At 38.0% G+C, this 13,082-nt stretch overlaps 1 protein-coding gene and 1 pseudogene across 2 annotated transcripts in view; one reads left to right on the plus strand and one right to left on the minus strand.

Annotated features, from left to right (window-relative positions):
* The window catches only part of kifap3a (kinesin-associated protein 3a), a 75,103-nt gene that overhangs the window by 16,522 nt on the left and 45,499 nt on the right, over window positions 1-13,082 (minus strand). For both annotated transcript variants that reach the window (XM_086089594.1, XM_086089593.1), the window contains exons 16-19: window positions 11,828-11,926; window positions 11,588-11,673; window positions 7,581-7,770; window positions 787-874 (exon numbers count right to left, since the gene is read on the minus strand). In XM_086089594.1, the coding sequence (XP_085945720.1) occupies window positions 787-874; window positions 7,581-7,770; window positions 11,588-11,673; window positions 11,828-11,926 (463 nt within the window). The remainder of the gene's footprint in view (window positions 1-786; window positions 875-7,580; window positions 7,771-11,587; window positions 11,674-11,827; window positions 11,927-13,082) is intronic.
* On the plus strand, window positions 7,953-8,071 carry LOC147165154 (5S ribosomal RNA; annotated as a pseudogene).

A 13,082-nucleotide genomic window follows, 5' to 3' on the forward strand; every position in this document is an offset into this window, starting at 1 on the left:
GTGTGGGTTTTGTCCGAGTACTCTGGTTTCCTCCCACATGCCAAAAACATGCATAGTAGGTTAATTGAAGACTCTGAATTGTCCTTAGGTGTGATGGTGAGCGTGAATGGTTGTTTGTCTATGTCTGCCCAGCGATTCGCTGGGCAGACATAGATTGGCTGGGAACTAGTTCAGGGTGGAATCTGCCTACTGCCCGAAGACAGCTGCTGCAACAGGCTCCCGCATACCCGCGACCCTTGTGAGGATAAGAGGTTCAGATATTGGATGGATGGATGGATGAATATTCACGAGGGAATAGAGGAGATGCGCACACCTACAATAATACATTTTCTTGCATAGCAACATTATTTTAAATATTCACATATTGCCATCTGTATCTCACTTTCACTTTCTAAATGTATCTAACGTGATTGCATTTTTTTTAATGCCATTTTTTATTATCGGTGTCCCAAATTCAGGGATTGCAACATTCAGAGGACCCAACAGACATCTAAAGAGATAAAAAGTATGCATAAGTAATGTTTAATAATAATAAAAATAATAATGGATCAGATTTATATAGCGCTGTTTTGGACACTCAGACACTTCACAATGGATACATTATTCATGCGCTCACACATTCACACACAGCTGCCCTGGGGACTTGTCTAAGAACACAACAACTCTGGGAGAGCAGGATCGAACAGCCAACCTTCCGGTTACTGGACGACCTGCTCTTCCTCCTGAGCCACGGCCGCCACAAAAAGGTGTATCCAACACTATTACTATCAGAAGAATGTTAGGTACCTTCCCATATATGGCTGGCCTAGTTCTCCGTTCTTAAAGTTAGTGTAGAAATCTGGACTGATTGCACCATCGGTTGAGATAATCCCATCTGTAGAAAAACATTCAAGACAAAGGTACATAAATTTCATGCTCATGGAGAACATACCTCATAGTTTTGGTGGTTTTTATTTATTTACGACAACACTTAGACAATATTTAACTGTTAATTTATTAATATACAGTGGTCCCTTGTTACTTCGCAGTTCACTTATTTCGGATTTTCTTTTGTGACCATAACTATCGATTGCAGGTTTGCCTTTTAAGTCATACCAGTCAAAACATTTTATATATTTTTGAGGCGGTTACAAAAAGCCGAGACCATCAAGATAAGATCATCGCAGAACCCTTTTGCTAGAGCTTTGCCAGAGCTTGTCACATTTATTCTCCTTTCTTCCTGTGTAAAGGTGTGTACTGTTCGTTTTGCACATTTCTTTACCTACTATTTCATTTATTAAATAATTATTTTTGCCTAAAAGTTCAAATTTCATGCTCTCTGTGTCTCATTGTAATTAGACAGGCTATTCTCTTGATTATAATTGTTGGTATTATCCACTTAATCTAGGTGCACCTGCGTGGTATCCAAATGACATTAATATGACAAACAATACGTTGCCACGCAACAGTGCCTCATGAAAAATCACAAAGTTCGTTTCAACTTCATGAAAGCCTAAACCAGTCCAAACTCGGTCCTCGAGGGCCAGGGTCCTGCAGGTTTTGGATGTTTCCCTTCTCCAACGCACTTGAAGCTCATTCAATCTCTGCATAAGCCCGACAACGATCCTGTTCAGTGGAAACGGGTGCATTGGAGAAGGGAAACATCCACAACCTACAGGACTCTGGCCCTTGAGGTATGAGTTTGGACACCACTAGCCTAAACACCCCTCTGAGCAAATATGAGGTTGATGTGGTTCATCCGCTAGGTGAAAAACATAAAAGAAAATAACATGTATTTGCTTTTGCCAGTATGTGGCACTACCACTACGATGGAAAATAAATTTGTACATGTCTTCAAGCCTGGACTGTCATCAAATATGTAAAATGTTATAGGCTCATCTAGGTCAAGTTACAGCAGCTTTTATTGTCACGGTAAATCATCAAACTTTTCGGCACTGTAATGGCCACGCCCTTTGCCGAAAAGTCACAATAGTTGTTATAAGGCATGATGTACATCTTTACCCTTTTCTGACAAATGTTCAACTCGATCCGTTGAATGGCCTTGGTGTAGCAGATGTAAAAAAAAAAATATATATATATATATATATATATATATATGACAGGCTGCTTTGCTAATAATTGATAGGCCTTGCTCGTGAGCCTTTTTTTTTTTTTTACTTTAGAAATAGCACAATAAACCATAATATATTGCTCATTTTGCCAGGTCAGACGTGTGTGCCAAGTTTTGTTAGTTTTCAAGCATGTTCAAGCCCTCAAAATCAGCGTTGCTTCCTTGGCTAACAGTGCGTTGCCACGGCAACAGGGTTTCATGAAAACACACAAACATCGTGTTGTAACATCATGAAGGCCTAAGCATTCTTCTGAGCAAATATGAGTTAGATCCGGTTAACCCACTTGGTGAAAAATGTTGAAGATTTTTTTTTTTATCCTTTTCTCTTTTTTTTGAAAACTTTATTCATCAATTTCGAACATATAGACATTTCACATACAATCCCATATACACACACCCCTAGGACCAAGAGAAAAAAGAAAAACAAAAATACAATGATGACAGTGAGTTAGAGCATCCACTCAATAAATGAAAATGTAAAATAAAAACAATATTCAGTGATTACTAATGATGCAACGGTAACGGCAATATCGTGATATTGGGATATTAAAACTGCCACAATATATCGTCGTCGTCATGCCACGATATTAAAAGCAGCACATCTGTTAAAAATATCAGTTTGATTTCCATTTGTGCAGTTTTAGCACCCTCTGGTGGCTAGTTTTTTAGTGCAGTTTAATTTTCACAAGGCATGTTTTGGCCCTTATATGTTTAAAATTCAGTCAATATCTGGAGGAACTCAACGTTTGTTTGCATTAGTATGAAAGTGCCTCAATATTAAGTTTTATTATAGATTGTAGTTTGTTTATATGCATTGCTGTAATGTACAAAAGCTGTTTTTTTAGTATGAGCTTCTTCTTTTTTTTTACAATATTGTGACCTTTTTCACCAACCTCCCCACAATATTGTGATAATTATCGTATTGCGACCTTCATATCGTGATAATATCGTACCGTGATGTTTGGATATTGTTACATCCCTAGTGGTTACAGGCCTCAATAGTAACATTCATCAAATACGTCTAAGTTGTCAGTTGACATCACATCAGCAATATGGCCAATTACAAATCCAACTCCTTCACATAATCAATAAAGGGGGACCATACAGTTGTAAATCTATGACCTGACACATTCAATGTATATGTCGAATTATTTCTAATTGGAGCAAAGACAACATTCTCCTGTATCCATCACCTGAAAAGTGGACACTTATTGTATTTCCAATTGATTGAAATCAGTCTACGTGTATGATGCATGTATCCGTATGAAGGAACAATACTGACCATTAAAGTCTACTTCCTCTATGGGGATGGCTAGTGTGACACGTCACGACATCACTTCCGTGTTTAAGTTGCTTCAGCGTGTGCTGTCGCAAATGTCAAAACAATGGAATGTTTTTCACAGGGATTTTTTTTTATTTTGCCGACTTCCCAGGGTCCGTCAAAAGGGTTTGAACTCTTACAACTCAAACAATGTTAAAAATGTTTTTGTCCTGGCAGGTGGAAGTCTGAAAGGCAAAGTACAGGCTTCACCGAAAATACGAGGTAGAGGGGAGTATCTTGCTAACATATTGGTTGTTAAGCTAACTTTACTGTACCTGTGTAATGTTAATGTTTTTTTTTTAATTGCTTTATTAGAACGAGTACCTACAGTTAGAATGAGTACCTACAGTTAGTTAACTTAGGTGCAGCTTCAGCTAGTGATGTCTATTTTTACGCCAATCTCTTTATCAATCCTGGCCCTTGTATGACCTTTATTAATTTGCAGATTTTAACTTTTCATGGATTTAATTGATTTGGTGGAAGAAAAACACAAAATAACTTGGCACACTAGCATTGTATTTGTTCATTATTATTTTTGTGCGTAAAATGTAAGTTTTAATGCTGAATTCCATTATATAACCAAAATTTTTTTAATGCATCTTTGACACTTCTGTGAAATCACTTCTGAAATAGGCTTTTAATGGTGAAAATCCATAATTGAAAAACAAATAATAGTTTATCAGGACAGGTCTGAAGAAGCTTTGGAAAAAATAATGGAAAAAATAGAAGACATGTTTGTGTTGTCCTTGTGTATGAAATACTCTTTCTTTTGTGCACAAGGAATATGCCTTATTGACAGCCTACCTTACTTCCGAGATGACATCACAAGTCAAGATGGTCGTCAATTTGGTGAACGAAATCTATCTGCTCATTGAAAAGCGTTGGACTTTGGATTGTTGTAATTTGATTTGTGAGGATTATTTTGATTTCAAAATGTGATGAGATGTCGTTTGTATGATAGTCACTAGAAAAAGCATGACAATCTGCCATTTGTTTTCACCGTATAAAGGAAGCATTTGCATTGTGTTGCATAGGGGACATATCAGAAATGCCCGGATGTTCGGCAATGTCAATAGAAGTTTTTAAATAAACATTACACACACAATAATAATTAATAATACCCCACAGCTAGTTTTAATAACAGCCTATTAGGGCAACAAGACTGCAAGACTTGTAGCATAAAAGTAACTTACAGTTATGGTTTGTACTAAATAATACCTAATTATTTAGCTAATAATAGTTTCATGCCTGCTGATTTAGTACAAACTACTTTAAAAAATATGTTTCAATACATTTAACCTTAAGGAGCAAATCAATATTAAAATGGGATATTTAAAAGGTGCTAAACCCTAGTTAACATGGCTCTCTCAGGCATCTTCATGCGTCTTTGATTTCATCCAAGAGAGCAGAGAGATGCTTCCCTTGACTGCTTGCTATAGCTCCTTTTCTTTTCCCCTTTTCAGCCTCTCCTTTCTAGGTATTATGCTACAATTACTAAATAAATAGACCAATTGTAACCAAACAGACCAAGACTAAGACTGACTGTTGTCATTACAAGAAGGCAGAAGGGTATTTTTCACAGGCAATTGACAATTCCAAACATCCGGCATTTCTGATATTTCCACAATGCAAATCAATGCAAATGCTTCGATCACCAATGACGTATTGGATTGTTTTTGCCTGTGACTACTAGCATAATACAAACCAGACACAAACAACAGTTCATCACATTTTGAAGTCAAAATAATCCCCACAAATCAAATTACAATAATCCAAAATCCAATGTTTTTCAATGCACGGATCACAGAGATCTTACATTTTTTAAACGAACATTACCTAAAGAAATAAGTGGCCATAAACAAATTGAAGATCAGAACCGACTTGCTGTATGGGCATACTTGAATATTTGTTTTTGCGTTCTCCATTATAATGTAATGATTTTCTAGGCAGCACAGATACTGCAATCCTTCTTGTGTTAGTACAGGAGATATTGCAGTAGATCTGGATTCAAAATCTTAAAAATCTGTCTTGCAACTTTATATTCGCAAATAGCATCTTTAATCTAAATAATGAGTTTATTCACAGCAATCATGTCATTAATACTGTAGTCACTTATTCAATACTGTATTGACTTTATTCGTGTACTTTAATCTTAGTAAAACGTTACATTCATCACATAAAACTACTCTAATTAAAAACCTAACTCTCGGGAATAACTTAAATCTTGTAAATTATGAATATAATATCATAAAATAAAACGTTTATTCCCCTAAATGGTGACTTTATTTTCGTAAATGAATTTAATGTTATAATTATTCTCATTTATAAGGACGTTATGCTTATAAATAACTTTACACTCATAGACATGACTTTACACTCATAACTTCTTCCTTTATTCTCGTAAATAATTACTTTAATCTCGAAATCTGCGATTATGTTTAGCAACAATACTAACAAGCTATGGCTAGCTCCTGGCGCTAGCCTGCACTTAAATGTAGTTATGATTAGAGAGATTCATTTTACCACATCAGTGTCAGCCATCTCCTCTTCTTTTCGTCCAGATGAAAATGGTGGAAAGATATAGATATGGTTTTATTGACATTGTTTCTGTTATTACAACACGTGTGACAGGACACAGGACTGCACCATTACATTGAGAGTTGTTTGGACACGGAAGTGATGTGTTCGGCTATGATGACGTAGCCACTAACCATCCCCATTGTCAGAGAGAAGGGGGGAAATAAAATTGGATTTTGCGACACCGTAATGACCACACCTTTTGCCGAAAAGTCACAATATTCGATCTGAGGAATGATCAACATCTTAAGGCTTTTCTGACAAATTTTCAACTGTATCCCTTAAACGGGCTTGGCGCAGTAGATAAAAAAAAAAAGCCCAAGTTTACAGCCCAAGTTAGAAGTCAATCGGATGAATCTTCTAGGACAAGAAGGCAAAAGTATTGGTGAAGGTGAATGGCAATCACCATTTAACGTGTAGTAAGTTGTCCTGCAACCTACGAGTGTTTGCTAGCATTAGCGTTGCGTAGCCCTAACGGTGTGATGTTATATCTGCCGGCTCGCCTGATTTAATGTGCCTGATTTATAGTTGTGCCTGATTTTTAGTTGTTTAGTATATTTAATAAGCACATTAATACCTTGAGCGTAGTTGGCAATTAGCTTTATTTCTTTCTCATTTGTAGAGACCACACACATCCATACACAGTAAACGCCCACAGCCACACAGAAACATCTCCCCAGATAGATACACCCATAAATCCATACACAGCAGCAGCTTTCTACCTCAATACAACAATTATTGGCATGCTACCTCAAGATAAACAAACACAAGTGGACAAATGAATATATTGGACTCTTGGATTCTGTTGGAGTGTTTGATGAACAACTTTTGGATAAAGTGTCAAATCCGCTCCCTGCCTCCTTCTTATTCTGCCATCTTGCCTAATCTGCCTTTCCAAGCACGCTGGCCACGAAGTGCCAGTTTTGACAAAATAGAAATTAGAACCACCAGATTTAGAGTCAAGGTTCCCACTCAGCTATCGACATAGCCTCCACAACATACTTATTAGTTCATCATTGTCCTACTGCAAGTGCTGTATTCAGCAGTACTGTATTAAACATTATTTTCAAATGTTTTCTTCTAAATTTATAAAAAACTTGTTCTGTAAATAGTTCCTTTATTATTGTAATCAAAAACACTTAATCACAATTCTCAGACTGTTCAGTAAATATTTATTCATAGATACATTTTCTGAGTTTATAAAAAACTTGTTCGAAAAATAGTTCTTCTTACTTTTGTGATCAAAAGCACTGATTTGAATCTCAATTTTGTCAACTGTTTTCAAATAAACAAAATTTATAGCAACTTTGGATCAATCCATATCAATATTACATTTTATTTTACCATTTATTTTAAGTGTGAAATTGAAAAAAAATTACTACCGATGTAAACCCGTTATTTCCGATCAAACCACGCCCACTTCCGGTTTAGGTCACGCCCCCTCCGAATACAGATACAGATAATTTAGATGGTTGAACAGATACAGATACAGATAGTGGTGTACTCGCTCATCCCTAGTAGTAACATTGATATAATCATACAATGGACTTAAACTTCTGAGTTGGAGAGTACCTGCACTGTATAAGAGATCAGGTCTCTCTAGGATGTCTCTGTTCTCAATGAAGGAGTCTCCATCATCCCCATAGAGTAAGGGCTCTCCTGTCTCATCCATCTGCCGGTTCTCCACCATTTCAAGCCACTGGCAATTGTACCAACGGAATTTTTCATTCTGTATTTTCTTGCCCCACTCTTCATCGTACTCCTGGAGAATGAAAAGTGGCGAATACAACGTAAGTACAATGTGTCTGTATACCCGGCATATTTTCAGACAAATGCATCAATTGTGTATATATACAATATGTATGATTTATTAATATATTTGCTGACACGATATAAAATGGCACAATGCGTTGTTTTGTTCTGGTGCTCACGAAGTGCTTGGTAGTTTACGGCCACGCTACCCTGAGAACGCCCGATCTCTTACGATCTCGGAAGGTAAACAGGGTCAGACCTGGTTAGTACTTGGTTGGGAGACCGCCTGGGAATACCAGGTGCTGTAAGCTTTCAACATGCCTACCAGGGTGGAGGTGGGGTCCCCCCTGGCAAGTGGTCCGTCCATATAAAAGCCTCCATGAACCCTATGACGGTTATGTTCGTCAAGGGCCCCTGGGGAGTGTCACACCCCTACTGGGAAGGAAAACCTTGATGCACAAACCCGGAGCAGATGAAGCTCGTTAACGTTGGTTTGCACTCGTCTATGGGCAGGGACACCCAGACACCAATTGTCCACGCTCACTACATTGAGGCAGTTCCCAACCATTGGCTGGGCCCTGGCATTTCAATCAATCCTGCCCAGTTCTCCGTGAAAGGTTAAACTCGGTAAAACTCTAAAACATCAGCAAAAGCAGCAAAATTAAAACTGACAAAAGAACTTCAAATTATTGTAATTTATTATTAATTCAAAATATTGGGATATATACATGTTTATTTATGTACATACTGTATATATTTATGTTTATACTGTATGTGCTTTCACATTGCATGCCATATTCTTGAAGTACTGTATTTGACTGCATTTGATGTCATCCATTTTAAATATTGGCAATACAGTGGCACGCCAATGACTCAATGTAACGTTGCTTAGTGTGCGTGTATGTCTCTGCTCTTCTCCATTCCGCTCTTAATTAGTCAAATGCGTAATCAAATACTACAAACTGGGAACAAAATAATTCACACTCCACTCATTTTTAAGGGAAGTGTCAAAAATGCGTCACAACCTGTGTCTGTTGCTGTCAGTCGTCTGAGCTTTTTTTCTATGCATAACTGTGATTTCCTACTGTGTGCCTGTTTATTGAACGCACCTCGAGTACACTGCAGGAATGATTGCTGCTTTTTCTTTTGCTTCTCCGCAAAAAACATTTGCTCTTGTTACAAAACATTTCTAAAACTGAAAATTGAAAACCATACGTGTGTTCTTCATGTGTTTATTTAAAACATGTGTAGGCAATACCAATGCTGTCGCGTGGCTTCCACTTTGCTTGCGCGCTCCCGTGGAGCCTTAATTAGCGCGTCATACTTCTCAAGAAGGAGTGGATGGCCAGCGAGCGCTACACTTAATAAGCATTAATAAGCTTAATTAGCGCTTTATGCTTCTCAATGAGGAGCGCACATCCATCTTAGAGTTGGAGTGCAGCATGCGCAGTATGGCTTGCGGGGTGCAGACTAGCTAGCTTTGATAGGGTGGCGTGGTGGAGGAAGCCGTGTGCATGCCACAAAACGAACAAAAATTTAATACTATTAGGTCTGCCGCTATGAATTATTTTGGTATTCAGATATCCTACTGAAAATTCCAGTGAATAATCAGTACGAATGGGTATCTTTCACATGAACCGGTACTGTTCCAATACTCGGTACCTGGGAATCGATACCGGTACTCTACGGTACCAATTTTCTGTACTTTTGTACTCTCTCTTTTTTAAATTAATAAAAAAAAATATTAAATAAATTTTGGTGGTAGTAAATGTTCAATATTGTTTAATAGTAAATGCTTTTTAATAATAAATTTAACAATTACCTTTCAATATATAAAACTTGACAAATAAAAAATAAAATACAATTTTATTCAAATGAGCCAGAGAGGAATAGTAAAAATAAAGGTTTAACATTTTACAATTACTGTAAAGTATAATTAATAAACACGAGTTAATATTACAAAAAAACAAATTGTGAATCAAAGTTTTGTGCAATGAACAACAGTAAATATAAAAAGTTAATAATAATTTATGTTGTCTGTTGTTGTTGCCTGTTGTTTCTTGTGCAGTTGTTTTTCAAGAACGTAAAGCCTGCCGCGCTATGAGCTCGAAGTTTGAACCCACGTTGGACTCAAATATTAAAAAAATGACAGTTGGTAGAGGACATGACATGAAGAGAATAATTGGGTTCAAAGTAATCATTTGAATGTACCCGATGTGGTCTGTAATGCTCGCTAAATTTTAGCCACAATCTTTTGCTCATTTAAATATGGTCACCAGTAGTATATCTAAATTACAATGTCTATATACCTTAACCACGGTGAAGCCGTGTGCCTTCCAGCATGATTTGATCGGTGGGGGAAGATGTGCGCGGGTTCCTCATACAGCGAGGACGCCGTCAACACATCCCTCTCACCCGGCATACTTCACAAACTGTATTTCTTTGGCTTGGTGCCACAAAAATCTCACATGTTTCCAAAACAATGTATTGTAGCGCGTGAAGTCCTGCGTGAGTGGGTGACGTCAGTACGCTGGTGCACGTATAATGTTGCGTTCAAGTGCGCCATGAAAAATCGTAAACTCTTCCACTCCCACACAGTCACAACTTTGTAAGATGTGTTTCAGAACCGAAACATGGCACTGTTTGAAATTACGTGAATCGGTGCTCAGAAGTACCGACCCAAATCGATCAATACCACAAAAAGTACAGTTTTCGGTAACCATCACTAATAATCAGGTATTTGGATAGAAATATATATTCTTGCTTAGTTAAAGAACAATTATAAATACAGAAGACAAAAAGCACATTTGCACATAATAATAAGCAATCAAATGGTTTTCCTTTGTTAGATAATCAACTTTTTTTTCTTTTTTTAAACTTTAAATTAAACTGTGCTTTAGCAGCACACTATTTTCCTCTCTGAATCTTAGCGCTGGCAACAGGATCCGTACAATACAATGTCAGCGCATTTATGTCTTAGCGCGCTTAACTGGAGCTTGAATGTGATTTCAGGACGAAGTTGTGTTACTGACGTCTGTCGCAAGTTTTAGGCCGTCACAAACTATGAACGGACGAGTCACGTGAGCCCTTAACGCCGTGGTGACACGCTTCCGGGAGCAACTTCAAAATAAAAGTGCTACAATGCATTTATCTCCATATAGTACTTGGTAATGTGAGGTTTATTTTGAAATTGAGTTTCATACTGCAGGTCGCTTGACTACGACTTCCTCAGTAAACAGATGTTACGTCCAATTTCTGCAGTTGTTCTCCTTTCTTTTTTGCTATGTGCACTTGTTTACAACTGACAGCATGCACGTGTCTACATCTTTACGCAATCGATACTCAACGTCAACATGTGCCGGGGGTGAAAAAAACACATGACAACGACGATATGTTGTGTATGCCGACGTATTTATGCAATCGGCAACGTCGACTATGTCTACGACAGTATGTTGTGCGTGCCGACGTATTTACGTCATCGGTGACGTCGACTATGTCAACTAGTCGGGACAGCCCTAAGCCAAATCCAACAAAACATTACTATTCATCGAACAGCTGCAACAAAACATTTGGAACATTTGGGATTGTGGTGACTTTGGGGAATCGCTAGAGCTGTTTTTACCCCAGCCAGATACCCAGTGCATAATATCAATGTTTGTTCTGAACACTCAGTTGAAGAAGAGCTTTAACGCTTAGCAAGTTTAGAAAATGCCTGGCACATACTGTACAACATTCTCAAAAATAATTTCTACAAAAACAATAGGGAGAGTGCAGCGGTCGCTGCTCGGGCCCTAAAAAACATCACTCGAAAAACATTAAATACTCACAGCAATGATATCCAGTGTGTTATCACAAACTTTACGAATCTCCGCATTGCTATCATGCATCAGGTCGATGAGGTATGTCGGGGCCTCTTCGAGTCAAGACTCAAGGAAAAACAATGTTTAAATTACTGTAAGTCAGCTATTTACCATCATCATTAAAGGGTCAGTAGCAGGAAAACTATGCTAGACTATATTTGTTAAGAATTATCAGAAGAGCATTTCTTTTAATTAATAAAAGGATACGTGTGTCTTTGATGATGACGTCTCTGGTAGCTTTGTGAAAGACCATTTGATAGAAAACATAGACAATTTGACAGACAAACTCATCATCTTCTTGTTGGGCTATGTGGAAAAGAGATGCATAGTTATTAAGAATGGGACGAGATTTTGCGGGATTAAAACGCCACAAGATTTCTCTTCCCTGCACAGCACAAGATCTATTTTATTTTCAAGGCATTTTTTTATGCCGCCAGTATCCGCTTATTTAGTGTACACTGTCAGGAGGACAGTTGAGTCAGCTGCAGCAACACTTTTATGGTTGATTATCTGACAACCACATTTTCAAAAGTCGATTTTTAATTTCATACTTGATTAGTTTAGGGTTAACAGGCATGTACAAAACAATTTGTCCCCTGACAAGTTTGCTCTATATTATTTATGGGGTATATGCCACGGAGGAGGCGGGACTTCTGACTTCCGGGTTACACACATCAGCGCTGTTTCCGGTTGCTGCCGCGTACCAGTGCTTGTGCTGCGAGTGTGTAGATAGATAAATAGCCTTCATCGTCATTATACAAAGTTCAATGAGATTTATAGCTCTGCCATAACACACATAGTATAAATAAATACAATACATACAATAAAAATTAAATAGGATAAGTAGTGTGTCTGTCTCAGTTGTCCGAAGCATTTGAGATAGCTGAGCGTGCGGTTGGGGGTGGGGGGGTGAATGGGGGGGGGGGGGGGGGTGAATTTGGTGAGTGTTGGAACGCGGCCAACAGTGGCCGGAAACGGTGCTGATGTGTGAAACCCGGAAGTCCGTGGCATCTACCCCATTTGGTTGTTACTAACATAAATACGAGATAAATTTTTCAAAAATAATTTCCAGTTTAATACATTTTGTATAAACTTGATTTGGACGTATGCCGCAATTGGTATTTAGCTCGCAACGCATTCAGTGCGTATGTATAATGGCGGCTGGCTCTCTGCCGAGCAATATGAAACGCGTTCTTTATACAAGGCAAGCCTCGCAGCGTTCCTAAAGAAACTGAACATGCGATTGCCCCGTGGTCTCGTCATTCACCAGACGCATTCAAGAGTTTTGATTGTCCCTTTAGGAACAAGCCTCCGGAGGCTTACCTTGCTTTCTTTAAAGGCGTTTCACATTGCTTGGCAGAGAGCCATCCTCCATTCTACGTTACTACACACTGAATGTGTTGCGACATAAATAACAATGTACGTCCAAATAAAGTTTATACAAAATGTATTAAGCTAAAAA

The sequence above is a fragment of the Leptonotus elevatus genome, chromosome 11, assembly GCF_054856555.1.
Source record: "Leptonotus elevatus isolate MCC_2025b chromosome 11, RoL_Lele_1.0, whole genome shotgun sequence".
Lineage (NCBI taxonomy): Eukaryota > Metazoa > Chordata > Actinopteri > Syngnathiformes > Syngnathidae > Leptonotus > Leptonotus elevatus.